Here is an 18,821-nt window from a genome sequence, read left to right as displayed (position 1 = left end):
TCATTCGTACGCATTTGTTTTTTCAAAGCATCAAAGTAGTACGTTTAAGGAATATAATTTTTCTACTTAATTGATTTTTATTAATGAACATAAGTGATTCTTTTACTTTAGGAGTTTTTTTTATGTGTTTTTAAAGTTGTATATCTTTAATGTCTACATATCTATATCTACATATTTATATATTATTTTGTCATATATTACTGTTTAAGAAATCATTCCAAAACTTAGTGGCTAAAACAACAGTAAATAATATCTCAGACAGTTTCTGTGAGTCAGGAATTCAGGTGCAGCTCAGCTAAGAGTTTCTGGTCACAGTCTCTCAAGAGATTACAGTCAAGATGTTGGCTGAGGCTGAATACTGCAGTCATCTGAATTGAAAACTTGACTGGAACTGGGGGATATGCTTTAAAGATGGCTTACTTATGTGGCTGGGAAATTGGTCTTGGCTTTCTGCAGGAGAACTCAGTTATTGGCCACATGGACCTCTTGAGTGTCTTCATTACATGGCAGCTGACTTTCCCTAGAGTAAGGGAACCGAGAGAACAAAGTAGAAATGGCAAATGTTTTTATGACCTAGCCTTGGGGATTGAATACCATTACTTCCGCTGGATCTTGTGATTCACACAGACATACCTGATACTGTGCAGGAGGGGGCTCCACCAGGGTATAAATACCACCAAAGTGAGGGTCACTAGGTCTTTTTAGAGGCTGGCTATCACTATATATATGTGTGAGTTTATTGTGTATGTATGCGTGTGTGTGTGTGTATGCAGGCGTGTGTAATTTATTACCTCTCCAGTCCCAGAGACTCTATGATAGACAGAATTTCTAAAATATCCTCCCAAAGATGTTCTGCTGTAATCTCTGGATTCTCTGAATATGATGGGCCATCACTTCCATGGTTATGGTATATTATACGGCACCATTGACTTTAAAATAGGGAAATTATCCCAATCTAATTCCATGAGCCCTTCAAAACAGTGGGCTTTCTCTGGCTAAAGAAGAAGGGGGAACCAGAAAGATTCAAAACATGAGGATTCAAAACATGAAGATGTAAGGGACCATGTGAGAAGGAATGTAAGTGGCCGTTAGGAGCAACAAGTAGCCCTCAGATGACAGCCGAAAAAGAAACAGCTCAGACCCACAACTGCAGAGAAGTGGATTTTGCCAACAACCTGAATGAGCTGGGAAGTCGAAACTCCTCCCAACCTCCAGATAGGAGTCTAGCTCAGCTGACACTTTGATGTTAGCCTCGTGAGACTGAGCTGAGAACCCAGTCAAGCCCATCAGGACTGCTGACCTACAGAACTGTGAGATAATAAACAGGTTTTGTTTTAAGCTGTGAAATTTGTGATAATTTGTTACCTAGCAGTAGAGAGCTAATACAGATATCAGTGGAGGTTACTAAATGATTGCATTGTATGAACTCTGTTTCTGGTTAAAAGGTCAAAACTAGAGTTCTGGATATCAGGTTAGATCTGGTAGAGGTAAGGCCACTAGTTGAATAAACTTAGACTAGGCCCAGAGATGACTGGGGCAGTAAGAATAAATCTGGAAACATTCTACCGTCATTTTTATAGCTACTCTTTCCTGACTCTAGCTTCAGAATCCTCTAATTTATTTATCATCAGTTTTGATTTATGTGAACTTCACTGAATTTGCGTATATTCAGTTACAGCACCAAAATTAAAAGTGGAACTAGAGAAGTGCTACTCATGCCAAAAGCAGAAGCAGCAGAGGAGAAATCAAAGAGAAACCAACTCTGCTGAATCAGTAATGGAAGTGAGCTACAGGGCTTCTTCCCATTCCCCGAGAACGTCAGATTCCTTACTTGCGGAATATATAAGCAGATAATTCTGCATCTGTTATAACTGAATATTGGTAGCAAAGATATGTTTGAAGTTTAAACTTTAGAAGTTTACGTTATGTGGAGTTCAAACCATGTAATGGTAGCCTTCCCCTGTGAGATAATACAGATCAGATCAGTGTTTCTCAATCCTTTTTTCATTATTGCTCCCTAAGGAGCTTTTCAAACTTTTTTTTTTTCCTTAATCACCCCCCATCCCGGCTTGAGATTTTAATACCACAGATATACTGTAACTCAGTTTATGTACTGTATGTGTATCTGTGCTTTATATATAAAAAGAGTAAAATTATTCCCCCTCCCTAATCAAAACCAAGTTTCACCCTTATGGTTAGTATTACCCCTGCTGAAAGTGTATGATTAAGATGCTAATGTGATTAGGTAAAATTAAGATTGTATTTAAAGGGTTCATCAAAAAGGGTATTTTTATTTTGTAATCCGGAGATTACAGGACTAGCGAACTGCCCCCAACTCGAGTCAACAAAAAGAGATGGAACATCTGCATGTCTTAGTTCAAGAGTATCTCTGGAAGAGTAAACCTGGAAGCACTGCCAGATCTTTACATTTGACAGTGATGATTATACCTAGATCCTTGCTCTAAATAATAAGAAACAATGTAGCACATTTGTACAGTATTCGTACTGAGAGTTATTTCCATGCTTTATTCATGAGTGAGGTGGTTTTGCTTTGAAAGTGACTATCCTACTGTCCCCCAAAAGGATAGAGGCAGGGTGACAAGAGTCCTATTTTTGCATCCTGATTTTTCCTCAGAACAGTTGAATATTATAGCTTTATTTCTTTCTCATTGGCAGAGTTAGCTGTGGACTATAAGATCATAGGATATAATAAGGCGGGGGGTTATAAACTTAAATGCCTACAATGGCCAGGCATGTAATAGAAATGCAGAAACAGTGCAGTATAAGACATAAATAAATGCTTTCTTAGTCAGTTTTGGTTGCTTACACTGCTTATAACAGCAACAGATATTTCTTTTTCTTGCTCATAGATCTATAGATTGGTCAAGGTAGGTCTCATCTTCTTCAAGCTGCAGTCAGGTTCAGTTCAGCTCCATGTACTATAGTGGCAGGGAGAGATTTCTAATTGGAATTCCTTGAATATAATCCACTGACATGATTTGTTTATCCTATTTCGTGTTTTGAAAGGCAAGATAATCAGGGTTCTGTCCTAATACAGGAATTTAGTATATGTGATTGATTGGATCATTGCTTCTAATTCATCACTCACTTCCTGATTTAGAAATAAATATCTTTCTCCATAAAGGTTATGTAAGAGTCCTTCATATGTTATATGATTATTATATGAATGACTATGTTTCTTGATACTGTTTGATTTTTATTTTCAACTCTGAAACTTGGGACACTTGTCAGTTCCATGTTCTCCTGCTTCTTTCTGTTCTGTTCCTTTCCCTTCTCTTTTTCTATCCCTTCCCATTTACTTCAAAACCAGCAGTTGTCCGTAGGAAATAAGGTACTGGTGGAGAGAATCCAAGATATAAAAATCTTCACATGGTGATGTAAAATGATTTAAGATCGAAACTTCTTTCACAAAGCAAAGTGCTACCTGCTCTGAGATTATTTGCTTTTTGTTTGTTTTAGGATTTAGAGAGTTAGTTATTTTTAAAATGAATTTTGTATATCTAAAGACCTAATCATAATTCTACATAATTGTAGAGCAAATGGAGACAAGTAGTTAGATGCTGAAGTTTCCACATGCTCTTTTCTCAGATCAGAACCAGGCAGTCCTTAAATTGTCTTCTGCAAAGTACTGGTTTGGCTGTTTGCCCCATCCTGTTGGCTCCCACCTCGAATGTGGAGAGAATTAACTTGGTAAGATTTTAGGTCCTAATCAGTCTGGGTTTCATGTTCATCTCAATCATTTAATCTCGTTTATGATTAAAATGACTAGGCTTCGTTTTTACTTTTGTACAATTAGACTTTTTAAACTTGAGAATAATTCTCTTTCTTCTTAACCAATTACTAATATTTACTTCCTTGTTGATATTTGAGTGATCTTCATTTTTGGTTATTTTCTTTCAGTTCTTTTACTTTTCCCAGGCAAGTTGAAACTCAGGCTCTAACTATAAGAAGCTAATTGTATTTTACTGGTGTCTTCTGTGTGTAAATGTTGTATTCACTTTGCATTTCCAAGAAGCAAATAACTTAGACTCTTCTGGTTTGGCATGTTCACTCTTTCTAACCACCACTGGAGCTGAACCTGGGAACTGAACACAACTTGAAATTTTGTGGTTTGGCTGCTAGAATTCGGAGCTGAACTATCTGTGGTTAAAAACTGTTAATGTTGAAATGTTTTAACCCACTAAGTAAACCTGACAAAATGAAATTTAATTTTTATGTAGATGTCAGATATGTGAAAACTGCTTAAGGATGGTACCAATGTTGTCAGTTTTTATAAAAACCTGATTGGTAAAGCGTAGAATTTCTATAGTACTCTGCAGTGAAATGGGGAGTGACTGTGAAATTAATCTGAATCACAATGGCTTCTTTGGTTATCTCACTGCAAAGATTGTAAAAGAGTTGTTGAATTCAAAGATGGGTGAAGCATTTTTTAAATGAAAAGACAAGATACATCTAATTTGCTGACCTTTTTTATATGACAAGTGGCTATGGTGTATGCTTCATAGCAGATTAAAAATCAACCAACCAACCAGTGGAACACTCTTAATCCATCCCGTCAAAGTAAAGGCAATATTTTAATAAGGAGTGAGAAAGCAAATGCCTTTTTAAAGACAGAGATTAAAATATAGAGAGAGTGTTTTTTTAAGTCGCTATTTGGAAATTTTTCTGTTATGTGATTTTCGTTGTCAGAAATATGTGTGTCCAATGAAAACTTTGCTATCTGCACACTTTAAAACTTGTTACAATATTTTCTATACTGTTAAAAACCTTCCAAATAAAGAGTTTTGATTGATTTTTAAATCAATTGTTAAAAAATGTAAAAATATATCTTAATCGACATGAGGGTAGATAGAAATTTATTAGCCAAAATTCAACAAAAACTTTTGCTAACTGATAGACATTATTGAAAAATGAAAATAGTGATTTAGTAAGTACAATAAATAATATATTTCTTAAATTTAATTTCAGTGCTTGCATTTTTGCAATTATCTCTTTCTCAACTGTACAACCATTACAGTTAAGTACTGAAATAAATAGAGCATAGGACCTGACATTTCAGTCACAGAACTGCAAAATATTTAAATCAATATTTAAAAAGTAATATAATTTCACTTATTTTAATTATTATCATTATTTCACTAAAAGTATTACTGTTTTTATGAGAGTGAAAAGATCTATACATCTAAGATATGAAACTCTTAAAATACTTATCTTTTATTCTTTTTTAGCCCTATTTTATTTTATATATGTTTTATACTGTATAGAACATATTAGTAAAATAGTATGTATGTAATAAATATGCATTATTGGAAGACCATGCTAAATTTTTTTTGTTTGTTTGTTTTGGCTTATCAGAGTATGTAATCAAAGAAGTTTGGAGATTCCTTTTCACTGATCACTCATGATCTGGCAATCTTATTTGTAGTAACAATTGTTTACTCTTAAAGTTTAAATCATTGTTTTAGAGATTACAAATTAGCACATAGTTTCTAACTTGTGAACTTTTGTTTTTTAATGTTGAGCCTTGATAAATGAAGTTTAGGTTTAGTCTAAGTTCCAAAACAGTGGTTCTTGAAAGTGTAGAACAGCATCGGCATCACCTGGGTACTTTTCAGAAATTTGAATTCTCAGGCCACATCTCAGACCAGAGATGCTAGTTAACAAGCTGGCCACGTAATCCTAATGCTCACTCGGTTTTGAGAACCACTGGCCTAAATGATTTAGACTCATGGGTTGTCCCTTCTTCTTTCTACTTCATGATGTATCTGAGACAGTTTCTTCATGCCTGTAGTATATCTCAGTCTTAGCTCAGACTTTTTTCATCTCTTCCAGAGATTTTCTTCTCTCCTCCTTCCCTCTTCTGTTCCCCCTTCCTATTGTGAAAATTGTTCATTAGTGTCATTTTTCACTAAAGGGATAGCGGTTTGGTTCTTAAAATTTGGATGCCAATGTGACAATTAGCATATGTTTAAAGGGGATATTTTTAACATTTTCATATTAATATTTGTTAAGTAATTCCAGGTGGACTTGAATATGCATGTGATTAACTTCCTATTTTCTATCTATACCCTCTTGATTTCAAATTTTGTGATCTTGAAATACCTTTCTACCAACTAAAATTTCAAAACATACACTTCAAATTAGTAATCACTTAGATTCAACAATTGTTGAATTTTGTTATATTTGCTTTATTATTGCTCTTTTTACACACACATACACATGAGCGCACACACACACACCATGTTTTTGCTGAACCATTTGGTACCAAACTATTCATCAGTACCCTTTACCTCTAAATACTTTTAAGAATAAAGGTCAAAGTAGCTCTTAAGAAGACTAGTACAAAATTGTTCTGAAAGGCCAATTCATAGCAAATGCTAAACCAATTATTAAAGCCTCTTAAATATTTTCAAGATCCTTCTATAAATGTCTTAATGAGGAAAAGGTATAGAACTCCAAGTTGTGAATGTATAAAATAAATCCTCCAGCCTTTCTCAACTAAAGTTTTCATCTGAACTACAGAATACAGAGGATGATTTGAATGACTATTTTCTTATTTCTCCCAAGGATGGTACATAACCAGTACCAATCCAGATGCATGGGGGTGAAGTTAATTCATTATAGACAATGAATGTATTAGAATGTTCTCCCTGGGAACCCAGGAACCTAGGTTAGTTGGACTGTGTCTGTGGTAAGTTCCTCAAGGATTTTGCTTTGACTAGCTTGTGATGTTTATACAAATAACTTATTTGTTTATGTCTTTATTTATTTAAGATTACAGGTCCACCAGGTTGTGGAAAAACTCAGTTTTGTATAATGATGAGTGTTTTGGCCACATTACCCACCAACATGGGAGGATTAGAAGGAGCTGTTGTGTACATTGACACCGAATCAGCATTTAGTGCTGAAAGGTAGGGGATTTTTTTATTTTCCATTTTAATACTTTAGTTTTGTAACTTATATATAGCATGTAACATTTTCAAATAGGTTAACGTTTACTTTTTTTTTTTTTTTCCTGAGAACACAGAATGCTGGATACTGTTTTAAGGAACTTTCCTTTTCAAATTGACACAGGAAACAATTTCTTTCTGCCTTTTCTATCCCTTTCTTATTGGTTAAAGTGAGATTCCTGGATAAGCTCTGTTTTGCAGAAAGTCAGGAAGAAAGAAGTTCAAGAAAGAGAGGGAGGAATATAAGTGAAAAATGGGGAAAATTAATAAAGACAGAAGGTAAGCTGCTTTGTAATTAATTTCTAGTTGCAAGTAAAATATTAGTGAATAGAAAAATTGCAGATTTCAAACTTTTTTGATTGAGAAGTATTTCATTCTGATCTTTGAAGTAGTATGGTATTAAATGTAAGAAGCACACTGATAATAAGTGTATATATGTTTGAGAAGAAAAGATTTCCTTAGTTTGCCAAGGACCTTTAATATTCTATAGAGAGGCATTTAGTCACTTGTGTAATACTGTATACTTGAAGATAAGTCTGGTCCCTCTCCTTTCTTGCTTTGTTTGATATTTATAAACAGGAACACATACAGCTGGAGACTGACTCTATTTTGTTCTCTTAGTCAAGGTATGGGATAGGTCTAGTCTTTAGAGTCTTTCTCTCACTATGTCATCATAAATCAGATCTCTCCCTTATTTCTAAGAATACTGTTTAAATCAAATGATACTCCCTGACCAGATAAGTTTCATATGGATTATTTTGCCTAGAGCTTATTTGCTTTCTTCTGCATCTCTTGGTTATCTATTCTTTCTAAGTATATGCCACTGGCTTGTCAGCAATTTGAATTTGTGTTTCATCTTTGTGTCTTCAAAACCAAGTCCAGTTACAGTGTATAAAATTGCTAAGAAAATGTTTGATAAATGAACGAATTGATAGGTGTTACTCTCAGATCATGAAATCCAAATACCATTTTCTATTAAAAGGAATGAGGCTTCTTTGGGGGAAATGGCTGATTTTAGCTTTAGAGCAAGAAATTTTAAATTGAGTGTGAGACATCATATTAGATAGCAGGGAAGTTATCAAAGACTGCTTAAGAAGTGTCCGAAGGACTCAGAAGTCAATCTCTGGAGGCTCCCACTGGCCAAAGATGAAACCAATAGGAATACTAATACAATAGGAATACTAATTAAAACACATGAAATATGTTTAAAATCTATGAGTCTACAATATTAAGAAATGAAAAGCAACTAATTGATCACTCTTGGAGGATTCTGGAGAAGCAACTCATTATTTTGAAATGAGTTTCATTATTTTGAATGAAAAAAAGGAAATCAAACATCTTTTTCTTTTTCCATATGAACTATATTACTGAGTAACATATAGGTCTTTTAATAAAAGCATTCCAGTATAAATGTAGAAGGAATGCTAGAATGTCACCAAATTACAAACTCTAACAATCTAATGGACCTAGGCATTGAATATTGTGATATAATAAGAAATATATATTTTGTCTTTGTCCTGATTCTTGGCAAAATAACTTGTAAAACTTTTGGACTTTGCTGAGCGATAGAAGAGAGAAGAACGGTGTTTGTTATTCATAATTTGCAAGTTTATGCTAGTGAGGTGACTCTTGGTGGCCTTAGATAGCTTTAGATGGGGGTTAGTTGCTAGAGGAATCAATCATGTGATTATAGGTTGGAACTTCTGAGAAGGGGAGAGAGGCAGGAAACTGGTTAGTCACCAATGGCCAGTGGTTTAACCAGTCATGCCTATGTAATGGGGTCTCTATAAAAACCTCTAAATAATGAGATTTGGAGAGCTTCTATGTTGGTGAACACATTGAGGTATTGGTGGTGTGCCTGGAAAGGGCATGGGGGCTCTGCTCCCTCTACTCCCCAATGCTCAACTCTATGCATGTCTTCCATTTGATTGATCCTGAGTTGTATCCTTTATAATAAACTGGTAATAGTAAGTAAAGTGGCTTCCTGAGTTCTGTCTAACCAATTATTGAACTTGAGGAGGGAGACAAGGGAACCTCTGATTTATAGCCTGTCAAAAGTACCAGAGGCCCAGGTCTTGGGATCGGTGTCTGAAGCGGGGGCAAACTTGTGGGATTGAGTCTTTACTCTACGGGGTCTGAGCTAATTACTGGTAGTTGGTGTTAGAATTGAATCAACTTGTAGGACACCCAGTTGGTGTCCACAGGGAAATGGAGAATTGCTTGGTGTGGAAAACCCACACATTCGATGTCAGAGGTGTTATGAGTAAAAACAGTTCATAAACGTAAAAACGTACTAGCATCATAAAAAGATATCCAGTCACTGTGGTACCTCCTGATGGAAGAACAATCAAACAAGATGTGATCAAGCTTTCAGATCCAACCACCCGTCTACAACATATACAGAGAAGAGAGGATCATGTTGAGCTATACCAGAGGGATGCAGTCAGCAAAATCCGACCTCTGAGAACTGACAGAACTTCGTGCTTTCTTTAACAAATAAATCATTAAGATTAAAAAAAGTCTTAGAGGAGGAACTTTTGGATTAAAAGAGACTTAAAGAATGTGTTGCTCTCATCACATTGTACACTTCAAACTTACACAATGTTATACATCAATTATATCTCAATCAAATTGGAGGAAAAAGATGTATTGATCACTTGCAGTATGATGAACTTATTTGGATCTTAAACAAATTAATGGTTTAAAAAAATAGGAGCATAAACATGAGACCACTGGAATATATTTACTACAGCTGGTAATGACATTGGCTCGCTCAGGTTGTCCAAGTGAAAGATACTCTTTAAAATGCCGGTGACTAGCCTTTAACTAACAAGTCAAGTAGGTATTCAATAGCCTATTAGGTAATAAATAGCTAACGTATAAATAGCCCTTACAAAAGTTCAATAGAACTGGCTTAAAGAATTGAAGGACTAAAGTTATTCTAATAACAGAAATTCAGTTAATGTAATTGGATTCCTGCTTTTTTTATACACATATAAAACTGAGTTTGGGATGTCTTTTTAGCGAATAAACTATTGTCTGATTCCATTGTTATCAGTATCACAGTTCAGAGTAGGTTTAAAATCATGAATTGGGTGAAATCCAGCATAAATACAGTAGTAGGTGACCAGTTTACATTTTCCAAATTAATTTGTGGAGGTTTTTTGTTTGTTTTTCTTTGTCTTTGCATATAGCCTTAATTATCTACTTTTTGCATCCTCCGTATTTACTTATTTCCTTCATTATTTCTTCCTGCCTCTGTGAATATTAGTATTTGCATCAGAGGCAGATTGGAAAATGAAGAGGTAAATTTTAGTCCCTTCATTTGAATTATGCTGCATAATTTGTAATGAGCTCTTATGAAGGTCATTTGAGGATAAGGGTTGATATTTATGTTGTTTTTACTTTTCTAGCCTATTTCTAGGCTTGAAAAGTGTGGTCATCAAGCTGCTACACGGAATGCATTTTGAAGTCTGGTGATAGGGTCAGGTGGGATCAAAGTACCAGCATTCTTTTGTATAGATGCCAGGCTTGGCATTCTTACACTGCTTTCTGGAGTTTGTCATGGTGAGTCAGAGAATGGAGCTGGCTCGGTACTGTCTTGTCACATTTCATTTGTGCTATTACAAGACTGCTTGACCCCTATTTGGATTTACTGGGGAAAATTGGTTGATCAGTTGGGAAAGTTTTTTGCTGTAAGTAACTGAATACCCACAGAATAGTGGCTTCAACAAAAAGAGGTTTTATTTTTGTTTTTTTTTTTCACATAACAAGTATATGGTTGCTGTCACTGGTCCTGCTACCAGTGATAAAAGAGAGACTGGTACATTTTTAGGCATCATATCCATTCTGTGCTCAATTCAGTGAGAAGGGAAAGGGCCAGGTATATCTTTTAGCAGGAAAGTATACTTCTTTTTTCAGAGTAGCTGCTTCCTCCCTTTTGCTGATTTCCTTTCTACCCACTGGAATCCTGCAGATTTCTCACTGGGCCACTACTATATGCAAGGGAGGATGGGAAAGTGAGGGGTCACATTGTTATAACAAGCATGATGAGTGTTCTGGGGCTAGTTAGTATTACTGCCTGAATAAAATTAGGGTTCTTATAGCAAGGAAGATATGGAATGGATATTGGTAAGTAATAGTGTCTGTCACAACTGGGTTGATTTCTGGACTTAGAGAAGACATAAAACAGGAAAATATGAGACTAAAAAGGAATATATTTTAGCTCTCTATGTCTCTGTATGTAGCGTTGTCTCCATTTTGTGTTTACAAGCAAGCTGTCTGATCAGCAGAATTGAGAAAGTGAATTGAAGGATTAATATAAGGGAAATTTAATGGATTCACATATAGAAAATTTAGGATAAATGATAACAATGGAAAATAATTTCTTTAAATAAGTTGCTAGATATCTTTATCAAGGAGGAAGGAGAAAACAAGGCGAGAGTAAATAAAAATATATTAGTTTAAAATGCACTTAAAAAAGAGAAAACCTTGCAGATATGTACTTAAAAGCAGTTTGGAAAGGTTATATTTTTTAAAGCAATACACTAACTAGCTTATTTTTATATGTATTGAAGAAAATAACCTAAAATAGTATATTAATCATGCTTGTTGTCATAGACTGCAGCTGTGTCTCCGGACTACTTAATAATTACATAATAGTATAGCCTGGTGCTAAACCCTCTGGGACTCAGGGACTGCCATAAGGAGAGGGGAACACTAAGCAGGCAGAATTCTCATTGCTTCAGAAAAACGTCTGTGTTTATTTGTTTTACTTCTTGGACTTAAGATCTGATATAGTCTCTCTGTGAAAATGCCATCTTCTTATTTGTTATTGTGTTTATTTGTTTAGCTCTTCTCCACTGGATGTTTACCCGAGGATTTACTTTGTATTTGTCATTTGACTAATGCTTATTGTTGTGGCCTGTAAATGCTTTCCAGTAAAAACACACATATTAAAATGAGACAACTCCCTGAGATAGGAGACCTCAGTTAGTTTGAGTGGGAGTAATGAGTTGAAGAGGGCTCATGGTAAGAAATCCTGAAATTCTATTTTCTCAACATTTCTTTGGTATAGGAATGCAAATTCAATGAATATTATTTCAAACAATAGATTTCCCATAACCCTTATGAGGCAGCTGTAAAAAATATCATTAATATGAATAAGTGTTTCTTATTCATTTAATCTTGATTAAAAAGAAAATGTAGGTTAGTGGGCAGGAGTATTTGCTTTATAATTAATTGATCTGGGTTCCTGCCTTGGTGGTGCCATTTATGAACTATAAGGACTTGAATGAAATATTTAACCTAACTAATGTGTATAATCTATAAAATAAAGAGAATAATTTACAAAAAAAAGATCTGATATAGCCTTAATATGCTATGTACTTGTATATACCTTGAGAATATGGATAAATAGGTTAATCTAGTGATCTGTCTATGAAATTTTGGCAACCATGAGAATTTCAGGATTCATGAATTAAATGAATACTATATTATTCCTATTGGAGATAAAAAGATGGAACTGGAAGTTAAGAATAAAAAAGAAAATATAGATAGTAAATAGTAATAGATGTTTTTGAAATAAAACTTTGGGAGAAATAAGATGGATAGAAGGAAGTAAAGCAGAGTGTTAGAACTGGAAGCAGATTATGTGTGAGAAAAACCAAGGGGTCTGGGGAGGAGAACTGAGACCCAGGACCCAGGAAGGTGAGGGCCTGGGGCCTGGGTAGGACATAGAATCAGAGTTTTAGGGAGTAGAAGTGGACATTCTTGAGTGGTCATGAAATCAGAAAAGCTTTGAAAACTAGGAAGAAGATGGAGTCCAGCGGGGGAAGAAGACATTACTCAAATCATCACAAAAATATAAAATTAGGACTGTTGTGACTCAGTATACAAGGAGAAGTGAATGGTGTTGGTGCTGTGTGGAAGCAGTGGCCAACCTTGGACCTGGAGGAGCTGCTGTGCTTGGTATGCATGTTACTTCCAAGGGTGCCCAATGCCCACAGCCAGTGTGCTTTACCTCTCCCAAACTATTTAGAGTGTCACTCATTCTGAATCCTTGTATCAAGAGGGAGACCTTTTATGACTTTGGCTGATTCTTAAGGCAATATCAGTGTGGTCCTACCTATTTGCTAGTTGGTACAAATCAGGGGACAAAAATGGGGGAGATAAATTCCCTCTTACAGTTTTTTGAGACGGTTTCATGAGTCTGGGTAGATTTTCCATAGTCCAGTTCCGGATACATTATCATTTGTGAATCTAGGTGAATTAATAGGGAAGGAGATCCTGAAGAGTTTCTAAGATAGAAAATGGAAATTAGTTATAAGTACTTATTATTTCTAAGACAGAATTTTGGAATTTTCCGGAATCTGTAAGGAACTAATAGATTCATATTATTATGTTTAGTAATACCACAATGCTGAGCAAGTACATATTGAATTAATGAACAGGAAAATATTACATACAAGAAGCTTTGAAAAACCATAAACTTTCATTTCAGCACATTTATGATGCGATATTTCAACTAGAATTTTGGAAGACTTTTTTTTTTTTCTACATTAAGCATATGTTTTGTTTCAAGTTGGCATGTGGTCACTAATGTAAACCTTTTAACTTTCCTTTTATACAAGAGCTGTGAAGTAACAGGGGGAACAGGGGGAACTAATAACAAAAACCTTGATCTGAGTCCAATCTTCTCCACTTCAATGAACTGGTAATTCCATTCTTCCAGACGCTGATTCAATTAGTCAAGAAATCTCAGCTCTTTTTTTTTTTTTCTTTACACTTCATTGTGAGTTCAGTGACTTCTAATCACCTGAGCTATTCTCTAGGTCAAGTCACCATTGTTCCTTATCTGGACTACTGCACTAGCTGATCTTGTGTTCGGCCTGCCCCATCCCTAGCCTCTTCTCCATTCTGTAGCTAGAGTGATTCTTTAAAAAGAAGTCAGGTCATGTCAGTCCTGCTCCCAGGCTTCCAATTTTTCCAGATACAATCTAAACAAAATACCTAAGGATCTTGCAGGATTTGGGCCCCTGGCTAGCCCTTTGATGCTATTTCTTTTTATTCTCCCTTTTGCTTCTTGCGTTTCAGCTATGTTAGCCTCTTTGTTATTCCTCAGACACCCCAGGCACCTGGGCTTTCACACTTGCCATAATTCTCTTGTCCTACGTGCTGTTCCACTGGATATCCATAGGGTTCATTTTTGCATCTCCCTTGAACCTTTGCTCAAATGTCACCTTATTAAAGAGGCTTTCCCAGACCACCTTGTACAGAGTAGCACTTGCTTCCATCTGTCACAGTCTGTCCCCTCATCCTGGTTCACTTTTCTTTAGAGCACTTATTACCTGATGTGTAATATACTACATTTCTTTGTCTCTCTCAGTATAATGTAATTTCCATGAGGGAAGAGATTTTCATTTGTTTTTTGTTTTGTTGTTGTTCATTGCCATATCCTTAGCACTTAGAACAGTGCCTGGCATATAGCAGGTCCTCAAGAAATATTTTTTGAATGAATGAATCTTAAGTGCTTTGAAAGGAATAATTTTTATTAAAAAGATGTCCACTAGATGGCATGGCTTTCAGACTTTATGTAATTAATGTCTGGGAGCACAAGATAGGTTCTTTTCTGTTACTTGCTCTAACCAAAAAAGATCTTTGTGATGAAGATTGTCATAAGAAATTGCTACGATTAATGTGAGACATGTAGAATACTACATTTATATTTGGTTTTCATTTTATAGATTTTTAGCTATCTTTTCCAAAATAACATTTGAGGAAACTTACGGAATTTTACAGCCTATTGGTATGTGAATTACCATCTGTATAGTTATTTAGCATGGTAACTGTGGTTATTGTTTTTATCTTTGTGCACAGTTTTTCAGTTTATAAGGATGGATCCTAAGTTAGTTCAACTCATTGAGCTTGACCTCAAAGGCACCACCATCCCACTTAAACCTTTTGTCAAAAACCCTCTAAAAGTTTATTTTCCCACTGCCATCTCTGATGGTTCCTTAAAGTCAGTAAGTCTCTTCTAGTTTACTTCATACTAAACCAGATAAATTAAACATTTTTAGAATGATAAGAAAGAAAATACTCCCATTGCCTAATAATGGAATATCTGATATCTTTTAATATCTAGATTTTTTTGTCATCAGCAAGAGTCGTGGCCTCTATACTTCATGGTGTTAGAGATTTTACCACTAAACCCGCTCTCCACCAAAGCATTAGGGAAAGAAGAGAGCATGGTAACAAGAAATAAAGTTAGTTCATGTCCATGCAGTGGCCACCTTCCTTCTGAGGGATGTTAATGGATTGAGAGAACAGTAATAAGTTCCAGAGCTTTTCACCACCTAAGCCACTGGTTGAAATCCAGTCTAGTGTTGGAGGCAGAAAGTTATCGTCTGTTAGATGTACGGTTGTTGTTGCCATTGAGTTCGGTACTCTCGGTCTGGTTCCTAATCAGCAGGGAATCCAAATTGTGAAAAACTTCCTTGTTTCTCATAGATGTTGTTACTTATCCTATTAAAAAGCAGTAGGTTCCAAGTGCCAGGGCTAATTTCACTGACTAGCACTAAACTCAGCAAATAGTTGCCCTAATCAAAAAATTTACACATTTTCTTAAACCCTCAAAATATTTCTGTTCTGCCTTTGCCAATGCCATCTCATTTCTTCTCGCTTTTATCACTTAGCTCATTTCCTTTTTTATTAAAATCCCTGCGCCTTTCTCAAGCACTTGTTTGGAATGGTCATTTGATACATTTTTTCTTACTCGTTTCACAAAACTTTTAGTACTATTCTTTATTTCTAAAATAATTTTTCCTTTTTCTGTTCAACCCAATAATGCTTTTTTTCTTTTCAGAATTTTCCAAATATACTTAAAAATGTTATTGACTAGTTTTCTTTTATCTTCCTGTTTTAGATTTTTCTCTTTCACTTCTGATTATAGCATATGTGAGAAACTTATTTTGTTTATCTATTTAAAGTTCTCAACCTCTTCTTGGAACTCATTAATTATCTGGAAATGAAAACATTGTTCTTTTGCACTTTTGTATCTTTAAATGGAACATAAAATGTAGGATGGTTTTAGTGTTTACAGTCCTTTCACCCAGTTGCCCTTGGATGTTTAAGTATGGGCCTGATAAAGTATCATTTTAAATAGGAGACAGTTACACTCAAAGATTTACATTTTTATAGATTTAACCAGAGATATTTGAAGTTTCTGTTACTGGTCTCCATGTCTTGTACTATTAATGATGGTAGTTGCATATGTTTCAACTTGTCCTTCCCCTATGCTTGGCCTACTCCATGCATTAGATCTAGCTTTGAGGTCAGAATCAGTGTTTAGAAAATCATTTTTTGTTTATTAAGGAAACATTGGACAGTATTTATTTATTTAGAAAATAATTTCCTGTTTATCAAGGAACTATGGGATAGCATTTGTTTTGTACGTATTAAGTTTTAATGGAGGAAGAATATTTTTCTGGTCTGAGACATGGAGACTTACTGATATCTGATTATTAGAATGATAATCTATATTTGTTCAAATGTATTTCATTCATGAAAATGCAAGCATTTTTATTTACTAAACATATTTTATAGTTGCTGGTCAAAATATCATTTATAAAAAAACATATTCCCACAGAGATAAATCTCAGAGACAGAGTTGCTTGCTCAACATTAGATGAGATCTAAAAGCCCTTGCTGATCTCATGCTCTGTTTGCTAACCTCTCTTAGTGCTCATGAAGGAGGGCTTCGTTCCAAAATTGTGTATTGAACCATTTTGCTTCTACCTGCTCTATTGATAAGGCTTCTGTTCCAGTGTTACTTGTGGCTTATGAGTTTAAGTAGAATTCATTAGAGGTTCAGCAATGTGTCCTTAAATATCATTGACTATTTTCACCTGTGCTATTCTCCCTTTCCCCCCCACCTCACCCCCTTCCACAGACTGGTTGAGATAGCAGAATCTCGTTTTCCCAGATATTTTAACAATGAAGAAAAATTACTTTTGACAAGCAGTAAAGTTCATCTTTATCGGGAACTCAACTGTGATGAAGTTTTACAAAGGTACACTTTAGATTTTGTTACTTTAGTAGTACTTTGAAGACTTAGTTTTTGTTTTTCATGTTTTCAGGTTTTGAGTGATAAAAAAGTCTCTACCTATAGGATTATGGGAAATTATTTCAGTGTTCTTTATTTACTGTAGCCTGTTGGTTGCAATATTTCTTTAAAAATAATTTTAAAGAAATTAAACAAATGTTTTAGCTTTAATTAAGTAGTATATTAATTATCTGTTGTTTCATTAACAAATTCCCCAAGGTTTAGCAGCTTAAAATAGCAAACATATATTATCTCACATAGTTTTTAAGGGTTAGGTATCTGGTTGTGGCTTAACTAGGTATTTCTGGCTCACCTGGGGCTAGAATTCCAAGGTCACTCCTGTAGTTGCTGGAAGGTTTTCCTTCCTTCCTGGTTGTTAGCCAGAGGCTTCTGTCCTCACCACATTGGCCTCTACATAGGGTTGCTTATAACACAGCCACTTGCTCTCCCCTCCCCCTCCCCCAGAGTGAGTGATCTGGGAGAGAGTGGGCAAGTGAGAGATAGCCCAGAATGGAAGCTGTAGTCTTCTATAACCTACTCTCAGACATGACATGACATCCTTTTGTCATATGCTATTGGTCACATAGACCAGCCCTAGTACAATGTGGGAGAGACTCCTCTAGATGTGAATACCAAGGGCTGGGAGTAAATGGGGGCCATTTTAGAGATTGGCTACCACAGGTAGTTCAAGCAATATCATAAGAGAGCCAAGGAATGAAACAAAATAAAAACATTTTGATTTATTTCCAAAAGAATGCACTATGTGTAGAAGAGATATGTGAAAATAAGTTATGTATATTGAATGCTTGCAATCATTACTGTAAGTTAGGGAAGAATTTGCTATTGTTTTTCAGTTGGCTAACCTTTGCAATGTCCTATTTTTTATTACATTTACATTTTTCTGCTATTTTACAAATTTCGCATTTATAGGATAGAATCCCTAGAAGAAGAAATTATTTCAAAAGGAGTTAAACTTGTGATTATTGACTCTGTTGCTTCTGTGGTGAGGAAGGAGTTTGACACACAACTTGAAGGCAACATGAGAGAAAGGAACAAGTTCTTGGCGAGAGAAGCAGCCTCCTTGAAATATTTGGCTGAAGAATTTTCAATCCCAGTAAGTTTTTCTTTTTTTCTCTTTCTTTCTTTTTTTACTTCTTTCTTTTCCTTTATATTAAGTTCACCGACTTATAATATCAAGTAATATAATTAGAAGATGATGGAAACAAATGACTTTCTAAAGATAGCACAGTCTAATTGCTATAGCAGATGTCACCATCTTAAATTTGTTCATCTATTGAGATTATTTTATCCTTTTCACAATTTGAGCCTGGAGCAGATTTATTTATTTATTTAACTATCTGTCTATTTATTTAAAATTTTCTTTAATTTTTCAATTATAGTTGACATCCAGTATTATATTAGTTTCAGGTGTACGACATAGTGATCAGACAGATATATAACTTAGGAAGTGATTAGTCCGTTACTGTTGGCATGATTTTCAGTAGTGGGAGTTGTGATCAGGAAATCTGAAGATGAGGATATATTGCAAGGGTTTGTGGTAGATAAACTACAGGATACGGGTACGTACTAAAGTAATTCCCATTAGCGGTGTGTGAGAGAGTTCTACTTGTTCTGCAGCCTCATCAACATTTAGTATTGTCAGGCTTTTTGATTTTAGCCATGCATCGTTTTAACAGAAGAAAAGAAAATTCATTAAACTGAGATAAAATTTAGTTATGATTTTATAA

At 35.1% G+C, this 18,821-nt stretch overlaps 1 protein-coding gene across 10 annotated transcripts in view; it reads left to right on the top strand.

Annotated features, from left to right (window-relative positions):
* Positions 1-18,821, top strand: part of RAD51B (RAD51 paralog B) — a 490,110-nt gene that overhangs the window by 14,985 nt on the left and 456,304 nt on the right. For 8 of the 10 annotated variants that reach the window (XM_011383867.2, XM_023526896.1, XM_011383862.2 and 5 more), the window contains exons 5-8: positions 3,610-3,711; positions 6,796-6,932; positions 16,921-17,040; positions 18,004-18,187. In XM_011383867.2, the coding sequence (XP_011382169.1) occupies positions 3,610-3,711; positions 6,796-6,932; positions 16,921-17,040; positions 18,004-18,187 (543 nt within the window). The remainder of the gene's footprint in view (positions 1-3,609; positions 3,712-6,795; positions 6,933-16,920; positions 17,041-18,003; positions 18,188-18,821) is intronic. The other 2 variants (XM_011383875.2, XM_011383887.2) reach the window with 1 other exon arrangement.

The sequence above is a fragment of the Pteropus vampyrus genome, unplaced genomic scaffold (genome assembly GCF_000151845.1).
Source record: "Pteropus vampyrus isolate Shadow unplaced genomic scaffold, Pvam_2.0 Scaffold15, whole genome shotgun sequence".
NCBI classification, from domain to species: Eukaryota; Metazoa; Chordata; class Mammalia; order Chiroptera; family Pteropodidae; genus Pteropus; species Pteropus vampyrus.
This window is presented reverse-complemented; position numbering and strand designations above follow the sequence as displayed.